This window comes from Petromyzon marinus, chromosome 13 (assembly GCF_048934315.1).
Source record: "Petromyzon marinus isolate PM22_M1 ecotype Great Lakes invasive population chromosome 13, UKy_Petmar_22M1.pri1.0, whole genome shotgun sequence".
Classification (NCBI taxonomy): Eukaryota; Metazoa; Chordata; class Hyperoartia; order Petromyzontiformes; family Petromyzontidae; genus Petromyzon; species Petromyzon marinus.
The window spans coordinates 11,998,465-12,012,687 of record NC_133679.1 but is presented as its reverse complement, the minus strand read 5'-3'; the positions used below and the strand labels follow the sequence as shown (position 1 = coordinate 12,012,687).

The window sequence follows — 14,223 nt, the reverse complement described above, 5'->3', positions numbered from 1 at the left end:
CAGGAATTTGGCAAGATGACAGTTTAATGAACCTAAGGCTAGAAAGTAATGAGAATCGAAATTGTAGCTTTATCATTCCAAATCTCATCAGCCGGCTGCTGAAAATACTTTTCGATTTTTTAGCACAGAGATTTAGAAATCCTATACATTCCTAAAAGGGTTTACGTTATGTTTATACTACAACTTTTAAAGAGACATAAAATCCTTTAGGTTTTATGGGAAACCCGTGATTTAGGTATATGATACATTAATAAAAAAAAGTATTAAACCCACTGTAAATAAAAGCAGTGAGAACAGTCATTGTAAAGCTCTAAAGCTCTTTGCAGGCAGTTGACTGCTTTGATTATTTTTTTTGACAACTCGCAAGCCCACCAACGTGACTTCGTTGCATTATGGCAGGGCCGTCGCCCAACCCTTGGTTTTCAAGGCAGCCTGGCAAGAGCTGGCAAGAGCTGGCAAATTACCGTCCTCTCCACGCACCTCCGATTAGGGCTCTTTACTGGCTCGTAAAACGTAATGATAATTATCAAGGCATTCCGCGCGTGTAAACGCACTCCACAAAAACTACACCTGCGATGCTACCTGCGGTACTGCCTCTCTCCACGCCTCACGATGGACAGGGGTGCTGGGTGGGGCTCCTGCTCTGGGGGGGGGGGGGGGGGGGGTTCAGGAGCTAAAAGCCCACACGCGTGCCTGATGAAGGCTTGTGCCAGCGGGCACGGCAATAAAATGCCACGCCGCACGTTTAAAGAGCACATTTACTTGCTTCATTAACTATCGCTTCAAACATAAATATTGGTGCGGAGTGATGTTGTGCGTTTGAGGCTCGGGCGTTTGTGTGTGGGATACCCACTATTTGAAGTTCCCCCCGCAGGGACGTCTTGAGTGGATTTGAGATTTAGCCGGGGCGATAAGACGCTGCCGAGACTGAGCGAGCGGAACCCACGGCCCTCGCCGTTTAAAAATAATCATCCGGCATTACATCGCGACTGTGCGTCAGGGTGCAGCATTTTCACCGTCACAATTGGGAATCACGATTCAACAAACACCCCCCCCCTCCCCCACTGCCCCCTGGGATCACTGCGCCACAAGACTGAACGAGGGGCCAAGCGCGAGCATAAACGGCAAGAGCGTACGGAACCTGGGAACATACGGGCATTTGGAAACTGTACAACGCAGTGTGGTGGTCACATTGCATGAATGCGCTACGAACCCGGTGACCCGAGTTTGATTCCCGCTCACGGTCAACACCAGTGACGATTATCTGAACCCGTCCTGGGCCCCCCCTCCCCTAGGTCGACTCAGCCTCAAAACGAAGACCTGGTGCGGTATGTAAACATCGCCACTGGGTAGACAAAGGCGGCCGGTCGTGGTGCTGCCCATCCACCCCCTCGTGTGCCGTGCAGGCCTTCACAGGTGCTATAGGTGCTACTCGCGAACAGCACTTGCCACAACAGTCTGTTAAGACTATCGGGGTGGTTTGTTGGAGCACAGAGGGACGGAGCGGGGGACGGTGGTCGTGGCGGCGGGGGGTGGGGGGGGTGGTGAAGGGTTCTCACCGCGAGTCGGGGGGCAGAGCCGTGTGGTCCCTCTCCCACGTGATGACGGGCGGCGGTGAGCCCTCGATGCGGCACTGCAGGCGCGCCACGCTCCCCTCGGGCACCTTCTGCGGCACCGGGTGCTGGGTGAACTTGGGCAGCACTGGAGTCGGCGACCCGGCGGCGCGCACGCAGCACGGACAAAGGACATCAGAAAAAGCCACACGTGCACCGAGCCACAGGGTGGACATTCCTCTCGTCCGATTGGTTAGCACGGTCGCACCTCCCATTAGCACGGTTGGCTACGTACGGTGTGAAAGAAGTTTGACATAAGGAACTGAATCCCGTTCACCGACGCAAATGACGCCCTTCATCCGCACGCCACAGCGCAGATAAGAACACAGATCAAAGGCGGCATTGTCTGTAGGGATGCTGCCATGGTATAGTGATTGGCGGACTGGGCTCACAATCCAGAGGCCGCTAGTTTACATCTCCCATCGCACAGCGGTAGAGGACAAAGTATCTTCAACCCCGCCGCCTCCGTCCACCCAACAGTATAAATGGCACACAGCTGCTAGTCCGCTGGTAGGTAGCGTGTTGTGGGATAAAGTTTGGGTATTTACGCATCTTCCAGAATGTCTGGCCAGCCTGAAAACAGAGGCCAAATACCCTCCGGAGGGCTTCTTTAGAGCTCACTCTAGTGGATGTCCTTCCACCAGCAGTGGCGAAACAATACAATTGTAGGACCGCACAATTAGCTTTTAGGTGCCCTTCATTTATGAAAAGGTGAGAGTGAAAGAGAGAAAGGTTTACTTTAAAAGTATATCTGGGTTTAAACACAATTTACCGATTGGGGTCTGAGGACACAACTCCGGAACAAGCCTACAGGACAAATCAAATGGCCGGTGGCCCAATCTGACCATGGATAAAAGCTCGGCACGGGAAGAGGGATGAGGGGGGGTTCAATTAGGTGTCTAGGGGCTCAGCCCCTTCAACCACCCCCCCCCCACACTATAAAATGAGATGTATGACAAACTAAAACAAACCCCTGAATTACATTAATGCCATTTAATGCCACCTACATTCATACCGTTTAACAACATTCATACCGTAAAGTAACGTAGAAGGGAAACAAAATAATAAAAATATAAAACAATAAAATTCTCATGATGTTTCGACTACAACGCAAGCAATCATCATCAGGTGTGAAAACCGCCATCATGACTGCGGCGCCACTTTGGGCCAATGACCGAGATTCAAAGATACGCAGGACAAATAATTTCTTCGAAAAAATGTATTTTGTAAAAAAAAAAATCTCCAAGTTTATCCCAATTGTGCTATCGGCGTCAGGTGATGAGACGATTCAATCCAATCGGATCTCTCGCAGAGAGCAGTGCAAACCCTTCGTGTTCGAGAACGGCCCACGGAAGCGGTTATCACAGAGCCACCTCTGAGGTCCTGTCTCGTGACCTCTGGTCCACAAAGTAGAGGGCAGCACTATCTCACCCGCTCTGCATATGAGAGCAATCATTTGTCGCACGACAGACTGATGTTTCAATTCTCAGAGCTGGAATTGAGCTATATTTATTGCAGGTGATACTTTTGTGTGTGTGTGTGCAGCTTTAGTAACCGGGCTGAAACTATCAACTCACTGCACTTGGGAACCCGGTTTAATCACACGTGCTTGTCTGGATCTCACCAGCGGTCAGCTCTGAGCCACAGGGCAACCTCACGCTGCAGGCAGATTGCGGCACGAGATGGCAGACACTTGACGTGGGTCAGCCCTGCTATGCTGATAGGTAATACGGTGCTGGCTGGCTAGTAATGCTGAGGTGTTTTTGACCGAGATTCAGGGCAGTGTTCTCCCACTGCAGATTGAAGCAAATGAACAGGAATGGGTATCACGCAGATCAGCCGCTGGGCCCCATTAAGGAAAATAATAAGAAAAATGTCCGTGAAACCAAAAATAAAATCCCCTTGAGGGGAAAAAAAAATGCTCTCTTCTTGCACCCAATTACCCATGAGCGAAAGACGGGAGTGGGGTGTGAAAGAGCCACTGCGTGGTCACTTCTGCTTGACAACGTTTACGCCATTAAAAATTAAACATGAAATAAAACTTTCGGGGGGGGGGAGAGGAGCGAGGAAAACAAACTGGGGAGACCCGACTGATGGTCCATCCTTAAATCACCGCTCAACGGGTTACGCTCTCCGCTCGCTCGATCAAAACAAGCCCCCGGTGCTGGCTCAATGCGAGCGCGCGATGACGATCCCCCGTCACAGACGACACTCTTGCTCGGCCGGTCAGCCAGCGGTTGATCCCCCCAGATGGACTCGTTTTGTTGCTGTTGAGGAACTGGAGGTTTTGGCCGAATCCAGACGCAGCCCAAAAACGATTTTCAATAAATAGATACGCCGCACACTGGTCACCAGCTCGTTTAGAATTCCATGCTTATCAAGGAAAACGATGCCTCGGTCATGCCAACGTTGCATAAACATAACTCCGCTCAATCCAAATAAGCCCATTAATCCCTACACCTTGGAAAAACAAAGGCGTAGGAGAAAAATACATTTCCTCAAACTTCTTTTTTTTAATCATTGGTACGAAAATACCCATGGGGGGCTGAAGGCTTTTTAGAATACTTTGGCTCAATAGCGGGGAGTGAGGGAGGCTGAGCGAGTCGGAGGAGGTGAGGGAAGGGCAAGAGTTGGGTGATGGTGGGTGGGGCGCGGGGAATGGTTTCAAAAATAAAGTCAATAAAATGTGATGACGGACGGGCCGCCCAAGTCTTTCCAACAAAAATAAAGTCCCTGTAAGCATTCCAGCCATTTCGAACAGCGAGCGGGCCGTCAAACAATGAGGGCCTCTGAACATGCAGGCGCCGACCGCCCACGATTGCAGCCAGCAGCGTGTTTCCCACTCCGCGTGGCGGGGACATGAAACGTAGCGTGGCGAGCGACACACACACACACGTGGCTCAAGGCAGCAGCAGCAGCAGATGAGAGCCAATTAAGGCTGAGAACTCATTATGCAAACGCGATCGTATCTCTCTTCGCTCCTGTCACACTGCGCGACAGCCCACGGTGGAAACCTCGACAGCAGCCCAACTCTCAACCTTCCTCGCTACACCCAGGGCCAGGCGCCCCCCCAACTCTCAACCTTCCTCGCTACACCCAGGGCCAGGCGCCCCCCCAACTCTCAACCTTCCTCGCTACACTCAGGGCCAGGCGCCCCCCCCCAACTCTCAACCTTCCTCGCTACACCCAGGGCCAGGCGCCCCCCCAACTCTCAACCTTCCTCGCTATACCCAGGGCCAGGCGCCCCCCCCCAACTCTCAACCTTCCTCGCTACACCCAGGGCCAGGCGCCCCCCCCCCCAACTCTCAACCTTCCTCGCTACACTCAGGGCCAGGCACCCCCCCAACTCTCAACCTTCCTCGCTACACCCAGGGCCAGGCGCCCCCCCCAACTCTCAACCTTCCTCGCTATACCCAGGGCCAGGCGCCCCCCCCAACTCTCAACCTTCCTCGCTACACCCAGGGCCAGGCGCCCCCCCCACCCACCCCGCCGCCGCCGCCGTCTGGAACGCGGCCCGGTGGCGACGTTTCAATCCGCAACGACTTTCAAGAGACACCGAGAGGAGGCCCCGTCTCTGTCGCCCGCTTTTACAGCGACGCTGAGCTTGGCTGAGCTTGACCCCGCGTCTCGAAGTCACGGTCGCCAATGTCAGTAAAATAATTGCCCGCGTTATAAATTGCATTAATATGATGACGATTTTGATGATGAATTATAACGAACGTGTCGGGTGATGTTTTGAATTTGATCATGCGGTCATCGGAAGCGAATCTCACGTCTCACCCTTGCCAAGTATCAATCAACGGAACCTATTTTCTTACTCGTATAACTAAGGCGAGAGGACATTCACTGGGGAGATGGAGCGACGAGATAAGCGCGTGCGTAGGAGGGAGCTACACGGATTGTTGCATCGTAACGACCACGAGAGATGGCGACGGTCAATGCTCTGTGCACCGCGAGATCATGGCTGGTGATGACAGTGAATCAGGGGAAGGACTCCATCCGTCCTTGCTCATCAGTGTTCGATTTAAAAAAAAAAGATTTACATCCCTTTGGCAATCCACTGCTTGAAGTAGGACTACCCCATACTGTCAGTCATGGCATTTGTTTGACCATACTTCACCACTCTGGGCGGTGCTTTTGGTGAAAGGTGAATGGGCGGGGAGGTGGGGGCGGTGCATGAACAACGATTCAGATCTCGATACCCGTGGTGGGGGGGAATCAAACTCCGGCTGGCGGGTGCTGAGCGCAGTTCGCGAACAACTGCACCACGGCACCTTTCTCTCTCTCTCAGCTGCCAAATGAAACGAAGAGGCAATTCACGACACCGAGCGCCCTGCCCCTACAGCGCACAAATCAACGCGACCCACGACAAGTGGTTTGCTAAACGGCAATATTGGAAATAAGGTTAACATTTCTGTATCGGGGCCACGGTCAAATTAGGCTACTAAGCTGTGCCGGGGTAGGCATTAACGATGGCTCTCCCCACGCCTCGGCAGACAACCTTCATCCGATTCCACCACGACTCCCCCTCCCCTACCATGGCCACTGCCTCCACCACGGTCAAACTCCGCTCTCCCCGTGCACTTTTCCTGGAAATGTAAAATCGACAGAGGTGGTGGAGGATACGGGGGAGGGGGGGTGGTGAGTGCTGCGACGTGCGAGCGAGGGAGGAAGGGAGGGAGGGAGGGGTGAGTGTTGTGGGGGAGTCTGAGCTATGGCTGCTATTGTCCTTGGGCACAGATGAAGCAGGCAGGGAAGCAATGCGCTTCGCCTGCATTAGCAAAGCGCACCTGGCAAATCTTAACTCGGCTAAACGCACTCTCTGTGTTTGTTGTGGCGTGCGCGCGGCTGTGTGTGTGTGTGTTTTTTTTCTCTCTCTCTCCCTCTCTCTAAATAATTTTATCGCCGCAAGTTAATGATTTCGCAAACCGTCGTTGGCCTTGGTCATCTCTTTGCTACTGTACGGCATGTTGCGTGAGCAACTGCGGCAGTGAATGGCATGCAAGCGCGCACACATAGACACACTCGTAGGGGGGCAAAGACACAGAGCCAGATATCTCTGCTTAAAGCGATACAAAGTCAGACCCCCCCTCCTCCTCAAATATGACGTCACAAAGCTCTGCCCCCCCCCGCCCCCTCCAAAAAAAATAAAGCATGCTTCAAATCGCTTTAAACTATTGTCATTGTAGCGCGTATTTAATGTGGCGCTGCGCTCTGATGTTGTAGGAGAAAACATTAAAAAGTCTATTCAATTAAGTATATATTTTTTATAAAATTGCGCATTTTGATGTGACGTCACATTTCTCAAACTCCCCCCCCTCCCCCTCGTCACACATCGTCACAAATGTCTGACCTCCCCCCTAGGTGCGTGACGTCATTTATGGACGGCCCCTATCGCTTGGACTCTATGTACTCGCCACTTCAATGCCATTCTTTTTATGTGAGAACGTGAACACTCACTGCATTTCCATTAAGTGGGAGAAAAATTAACTCGCCCTAATTTGCAGGCCTTCGTCCACCGTTGGATTAATACATTCCTACACCATATCGATGATGGGAGGTTGTTTGAACATACTTCACCACGCCGGGCAACGCACGCTGATGAAGACTGCGACCCAGAACCCGTTCAGATATATCACTCTCCACTCGTGTTAGCCAAATAAACTTGAGTTGATTTTTGTTTAATCGTCAGGTGCGAACTCAAGAGACCAGGGTGGAGTGGCGTTTCGCAAGAGTGACCCGGCGTCACCAAAATGGCAAAAGCAAAAAAACAAAATAAAATAAGCACCAGCAGTGAAGCAAGTCGAAAGAAAACATGCACAAAACAAGACCCCAAAACACACGCACATGCACAAAACAAGACCCCAAAACACATGCACAAAACAAGACCCCAAAACACACGCACTCTCGTCGGGACTCACCGACGCACAACTTAAGCCCTGGACGCACAAAAGTCTCTGGCCAGCTGCCTGTCGGGCGCCCATCTCACTCACTTGCTCACGGGAGATAAGGCGTTTTTATTACAATAACTAATCTGTGCCACAAGCGGCTGATGGCTATCGCTCCCCGGCTGCGGTGGTGGCTGCGGGCTATGCCGCACCGAGGCCCCCTCGTATCGAGCAAGCGAGCACGGCGGTTGAAGCAGCAGAAGCAGCAGCAGCAGCGCCTTTCAAACTCAAGGCTGCAGCTGCCAGGCGTCAGAACTCAACGTATTGAACCACCAACAATAATAATATTTTTTTATTTAAAGCTTTCGTGACTGCAGGGATTCATATTCTTGGTTCTTTCGGTAAAGTCGTCACGTAGAAGGGAAACAATAGAATAATACAAATATAAAACAATAAAATTCTCACGACGTTTCGACTGCAACACAAGCAATCATCATCAGGTGTGTTGTGGTTTTCACACCTGATGATGATTGCTTGTGTTGCAGTCGAAACGTCGTGAGAATTTTATTTTTTTAATATTTTCATTTTATTGTTTCCCTTCTACGTGACTTTACCGAAAGAACCAAGAATAATAATAATGCTCATTTCAATTAAATCCACTGCCAGACGAGGGCCTTCACATGTCGTGTTTGTTTACGGGGGTGTTCTTTGACCATACTTCACCACACTCTTCAGTGTGGGTTGGTGGGATGAGGGGGGGGGAGCAGCTCGCTGGGTTTCGTCCTCATGGCGCTGTGCACTGATCGCTCTTCGCGAGATGGGCGCGAACGTTGCGGCACGACAGAATTTTTACTTTCGTCGCGTTTGCTCCGGGTACCTCCGGGTTTTTTATCCTCCACATTTAGAAACGTGCGTTTACGAGTATTCGGCTATTTTATTTGTATTATTTTATCATTTCCCTTCTACGTGACTTTACCGAAAGAACCAAGAATATGAATCCCTGCAGTCACGAAAGCTTTAAATTGAAAAGTATTTGGCTGCTTTAAATGTCCACGTGACTAGCCACTTCATTGAGCTATCATTTTGTGGCCAGGTCGCTTCTGAAAAACATCTACACAGCTCTGTCAGCCTTACCTGGTAAGATACAAGAATACATTTCCGTTTTATACTTTCGCAATGCCCGTGACTCATTCTCCACGAATGTGTCTTATCATTGTCACATTTCAGAAGCTAATGAGGCTTCAGCCGGATTAATAATATCGATGGGAGAATGTCAGGGCAAACACCGATCTTAGGCTATGAGTTGACCTGGAGGTCGCAGTCTTAACAATGGATTCTCGAATCAAACTGTGTGGAGATTTGATTGTTACCACGTCATACGAGTTGTGGATTTTCTCCATGGTCTACAGTTTCCTCCCACATGAAGCAAACTTCATGGAATTGGCCAAACTTTCCAATGCACGAGTTTTTTTTGGGGGGGGGGGACTCCAGAGTGAAGCTTTATTGTATAAAGGAAGGACATGATTATTGTAATATTTGAGTACTTTAAAATAATCCCCCAAAAATATGAAATATTATAATTGAATGTTAATGGAACAGGGCGCATGTGACCAATTGGCTATATGTAGCTCTCCGATGTGTTTCTGGAGGGTTGTACCACGTGCTGTTCGGCATGACGTCTGACGTTTCGCTCCACGTGCAAAGCGGGCTTCCATCAGGAGCTTATCGGAGTAGCTCACGTCCACCCATGATAAAATAAAGTTGCCGGCTGCCGCTGGCACTTGACGTCGGCCAGCCGAAGCAGAGGAAACCCATCGCGGAGAAAACCCACACGTTGCAACCGGAAAACACATCGCAGAGATGTACAGGACAAACCGAGTAAACTTACGCCGGGAGCTGTGAGCCACTGACTGCATATCCACGTGATTTCACCTGGCACAGATGGAGGTCTCGTGCGATGTATTAGCAGCTTCGCACTAAAATGGCGCGCAGGGTGAATTTTGTGCCATTATTCTCCGCCGGCAGAAGTCTGTTTGGCAATTGAGATGAGCGACGGTCGTAGTTGAAAGCGACGGGCTGCTAGCGTGCCTTAGGGAGGCCACTCTCGTGGTCACAAAACAAATGCAAAATAAATAGATAGCCACAGTCCTTGCAGGGGACCCACGCGCCACAGACGCTGCACACACTCTCACACAAAGGCAAAGATCTCTCTCCCCCCCGCCCCGTATAGCCTGAACAGACTGTTGAGGCAAATGCTGTTAGCGAGCACCTATGAGGGCCGGCATGGCACACGAGGGGGTGGGTGGCCAGCAACCACGCACGACCGCCTTTGTCTCCCTAGTGGTGGTGTTTACACACCGCACCAGGGACTCATTTGAGGCTGGTGAGACCCTGGCCGTGAGCAGTAATAGAGCGCCGCATCGCGGATTTCGTCGCGCGCTAACCCGCTACACTTCCACTCCCAACTATCTCTCTCACACACACACACATATACTCGTACACACAAAGATCACCTGCATAGCCACATAGGCTGCAAGGGCATGTGCTGCTACCGAGCACCGATTAAACTTTGCCACAGTGTATGAGCGGGTGGCGTGTCCAGCAAACGTTGTCTTCAAAATGCCTACGACCATATCTTGGAAGCTAAGCCGAGTTGAGTCTGGATAATGCTCGCATGGGCTACCCCCATGCATTCAAAATACAGCTGTTATAGGTTGCAGTGGGGCTAAGTGTGTGCAGCAGAGGGTAGTGCTGCAAGATCCATCGTATTATGCCATGTTCTTACATCCACTTGCTCCATGACCTTACTAATCTCGCACGGGTCAGCACAGTAAAGTACGGTCATAATTATAACCTCCACAGACAAACCTGCACGGTACGTGGAGGCGGCCCTCGTCAGCCCAGTTAGTGGGTTGGCAGAACAGGGCCGCGCGTGCGTGAATTATTACAAACTATTCCTGATGCCGCGACTGACGAACGGGTGTTGCGCGACGCGCAGAAGGAGCCGGGATCTTTGCACGCAAATGCCCTCTCGCATTATACCACGGCGCCTATACGCGTCCGAAGCGATGAATGCCGTGGTCGCGTCGTGGTTGCGTGTGGGAGGGCGAGAGCGAGTGAGAGGGCGTGAGGGCTTTTATTGCGTATTTTTTGTAATCGGTTGGCGAACTTGGCAGTCGGCCCAGCAAGGAAATCCCCGGAACCGGCTGACCGAGGCCCCCTCAACACGCCACACTCGCACGCGCGAGCGAGCAAACGCTCACACACACACATACTTATCGGACTTGTTTGCAAGTATCAAAATGATGGCACAAAGGGTAAAATCCTATTTTTCTTTTTTCAACACGCACGTACGAGCACACCCACACGTGTACGCACATGCGTGTACGTGCGTGCGCACACACACACATGCGTCTACTTATACACGTGCACACGCACAGATGCTTCCACATGGATACACTCACGTACGCTAAAGACATATTCCTCGCATAGCCATGCAAACCGTTGCGGCAAGTGCTTTTAGTGAGCCTCTACGAAGGATGGGACAGCAATGCAAGAGCGGGTGGTGTGATCAGTAACACGCATGGCCGAAATTGCCTCGCCAGTATTGATAACTTCTACAACCAGGTTAAGCAAGGGGAGGCCCAAGATAACTTCCACTTTCCTCTGATGTTAGCTTTGGCTAGGAATAAAATTCAGGCTCGCCGGGTTCGTAGCGCAGTGCGTGAACCACCGCGCCACTCAATTCACCATCACGTCGGCCGCAGAGGACAACGCCAATTATTTGCCCAGGACAGCCTCGCCGAGCCTCGAGAATCTTTTTTTTAGTTGGGTCCCAATTTGGCCTTTTTGGCGAAGTGCGCTTACGAACCACCACGCTTGCCGCTCCACCCCACACTCCGACAAACAAAGACACACACATACGCGCACATGGGCGCGAGCACGCGTGTTCACATGTGCGCGTGCCAACCCAACTTGAATCAACACAGTGTCAGGAAAAAAAAACATCCACCTCGCACGTCTGCGAAGCGCAGGACCAATTCACACATGCCTGCCCTTGGTAGGCAGCCAGTGTGTCTTGGAGCATTGCCAGCGCTTCCAGGACTCGGAACACTTTGGCGCATGTGCACACCCAGCAGTGTGTTTCACACACACACACGCGCACGCACGCAGAGTTGCCATTGGGCTCTGTGGATGTGGTATACAGAAGCTCATTAAGGCTGGGAGCTCATTATTCAAATACAATCAATAAAGGGCGCCCCTCCCAACACCCATCCCCCCCCCCCCCGCGTTCAGGAATGTACGGAATCTTATCTTGCAAAGGTGAGCAGCAGATCAAAAAGTCTGTTAAATTGCAATGCATCCACGCGTGGATTCCAACGCTCGGCTTTATAGCAACATTTGCGCTTATTGGCGAGCTTCATATACCAGCGATTTTCTTGACCGAGTGCTGTTTATTCGATAAATTTAAAAAAATGGCTTGGAAAAATATCAGGATGAAGAGTGATTTACACGTATTTCCAAAGAATGAATCCAACTAGCGAACACGATGCAACTGCATGTGCCATCTACATTGTGTCAAATAAATGCATTTAGGACACAGTGAACAGGTTTAATCTTTCCAAATTCGCGGCAGTTATAAGACACTCCATACTGCATGAACAACCCCTGTAATAGTGGCTGTTAGAGAAAAGCAAATCTGTTTTGAAAAAAATATAATTTGCCCAAATTGTACAAATAACTTTGGACTCGATAAATGTATCCATCTATTTTTTTACAGACACCAAAACTGTAGCTTTGGTATTCTTAGTTCTTTCGGCAAAGTCACAATACAAGCGGTCTTTTCTCTCCGCCTGATGAAGACCACTTGTGTTGCAATCAAAATGTCGTGGGTTTTTTTTGCTTAAATTTTTATTTATTTTAAATTTTAATTAAATGTTTTTGCTTTACTCTTTGGTTCTTTCGGTAAAGTCACGTAGGTGAAATATAAAAATAAAATAAAAATAAATAAAAATTAAACCACGACGTTTCGGGCGTGACTTTAACGAAAGAACCAAGAATATGAATTCCTGCAGTCACGAAAGTTTGAAGTCAAAATGCAGCTTTGATGACAAACTTTAGCTGGTTGCTGGGAAAACACCGTTCTGGACTCGAATGCAGCCTCAAATTTGCGAGCCTCGTCTTGAAACCTCTGTGCTCCTCACCCTGTGGGTGAGTAGTTGGGCAGGTAGGTGAATGTAAATGTTGGTGAGCGGATGAGCGAGCGGGGTGAGCTGTCGAGCGGGCAATTTGTTGAGCGAGCTGGTTGTTGAGCGAGCAAATCATTGAGTGCGCTGGCAGGTGAATGGGAGCTCGAGTGGGCTGGACTGCTTTACGAGGGGTTTGGAGAGAGGTCCTGTCAGAGCCCCAACCCTCCACATGCACGGGCGAACGAGTGAGCGAGCGAGCGGGCATGCGAGTGAACGAACGAGCTGGCGAGCGAGCAGGCGATCTGGCGAGTGATCGGCCACCATCACTGTCACCGAGAACAAGGCCCTGGCGTCCGGCAGAGCGGTGTTTATGCCCGGCGCGCCAGCTGAACCAAGGCCAGGCCCCGAGAGGAGCCCTGAGGGCCGGCGCTTTCCGCCGCCCCCCTTGAACAGTGGCCCCCACGCCCGGGCGGCACGTTCTCATCGTTTTGACTTTCGCCGAGAGAGAGCGAGCGCAATGCACTAACACAGCCCGCACCGCCTCCCCTGGCGTATTCATTACATTTTCAGGCGGCGGTACTTGAGAATGCTTGTCGTGAAACACTGCCCAGTAGTGCTTCCTTTTTTGTGTGTGCGTGTGTGTTGGTCTGTGCGTCGGTGTGTGTGTGTGCGTGCGTGTGAGTTGGAAGGGGGGGAAAAGCGAGAGGGAGGAATTTGGCAGCGGCAGGCAGGAGTAGCGTGAGTGCCGCCAACACCGAGAGAGAGAGAGAAAGGCGATCGGAGACACGCACCGCGTGTGCCGTCCCAATGCGCAGTTTAACAGCTGGCCAAAAGACAGCACAGTGAAGTTGGCTCATTAAAATAAAATAAACACCTGCAGCAAAAGCCTCCAAAAGACTTTTCAGTGGGGTAAGAAACAAAGATCAGAGTGGTGTGGAATTCACGAACGCGATGTGTGCCTGTAACAGACTGTTGGGGCAAGTGCTGTTTGCGAGCACCTATGAAGTTCGGCACGGCACACGATGGGTTGGGTGGCCAACGCCACGCCCGGCCGCCTTTGTCTCCCCAGTGGCGATGTTTACACACCGCACCAGGTACTAATTTGAGGCTGAGTCGACCTAGGGGAGGCTCAGTACCAGTTCAGATAATCGTCACCGGTGTTGACCGTGAGAGGAAATGGAACTCAGGTGGCCGGGTTTGTAGCGCAGTGCGCTAACCACATACACACACACTAGAGCCTGATGCTGCTCCCCATTCATTAAGTCGGTTGCGTTGAAACCACTCCACCAGAGATGTACGCGGTCATTATTTAACCTTTTGACCAGCGCTTCTACGTTAAGAGACGCACAACCAAAGCCTCTTTGGCTCAGCATCACTCACACATCACGGCTAACGGGGAGACGCGAGTGGGGCTGTCCCGTCTCCATCACCCCCTCGCGAGCAGGCGGGCATGAAGCACCTTAGCGCGTATCTTACGCAGAACGAAACACGTAAAAGAGGGCCGTTTCTAATGGCACGATGCTCTCAAATTGT

The 14,223-nt window shown here is 51.1% G+C and overlaps 1 protein-coding gene and 1 long non-coding RNA gene across 3 annotated transcripts in view; one reads left to right on the top strand and one right to left on the bottom strand.

The window, feature by feature from the left end:
- LOC142924433 (uncharacterized) overlaps nucleotides 1–14,223 on the top strand; it is a 199,773-nt gene that overhangs the window by 89,347 nt on the left and 96,203 nt on the right. The window lies entirely within an intron of this gene.
- The window catches only part of LOC116942026 (immunoglobulin superfamily DCC subclass member 4-like), a 145,359-nt gene that overhangs the window by 50,742 nt on the left and 80,394 nt on the right, over nucleotides 1–14,223 (bottom strand). For both annotated transcript variants that reach the window (XM_032953553.2, XM_032953554.2), the window contains exon 3: nucleotides 1,560–1,701. In XM_032953553.2, coding sequence (XP_032809444.2) covers nucleotides 1,560–1,701 — 142 coding nt within the window. The remainder of the gene's footprint in view (nucleotides 1–1,559; nucleotides 1,702–14,223) is intronic.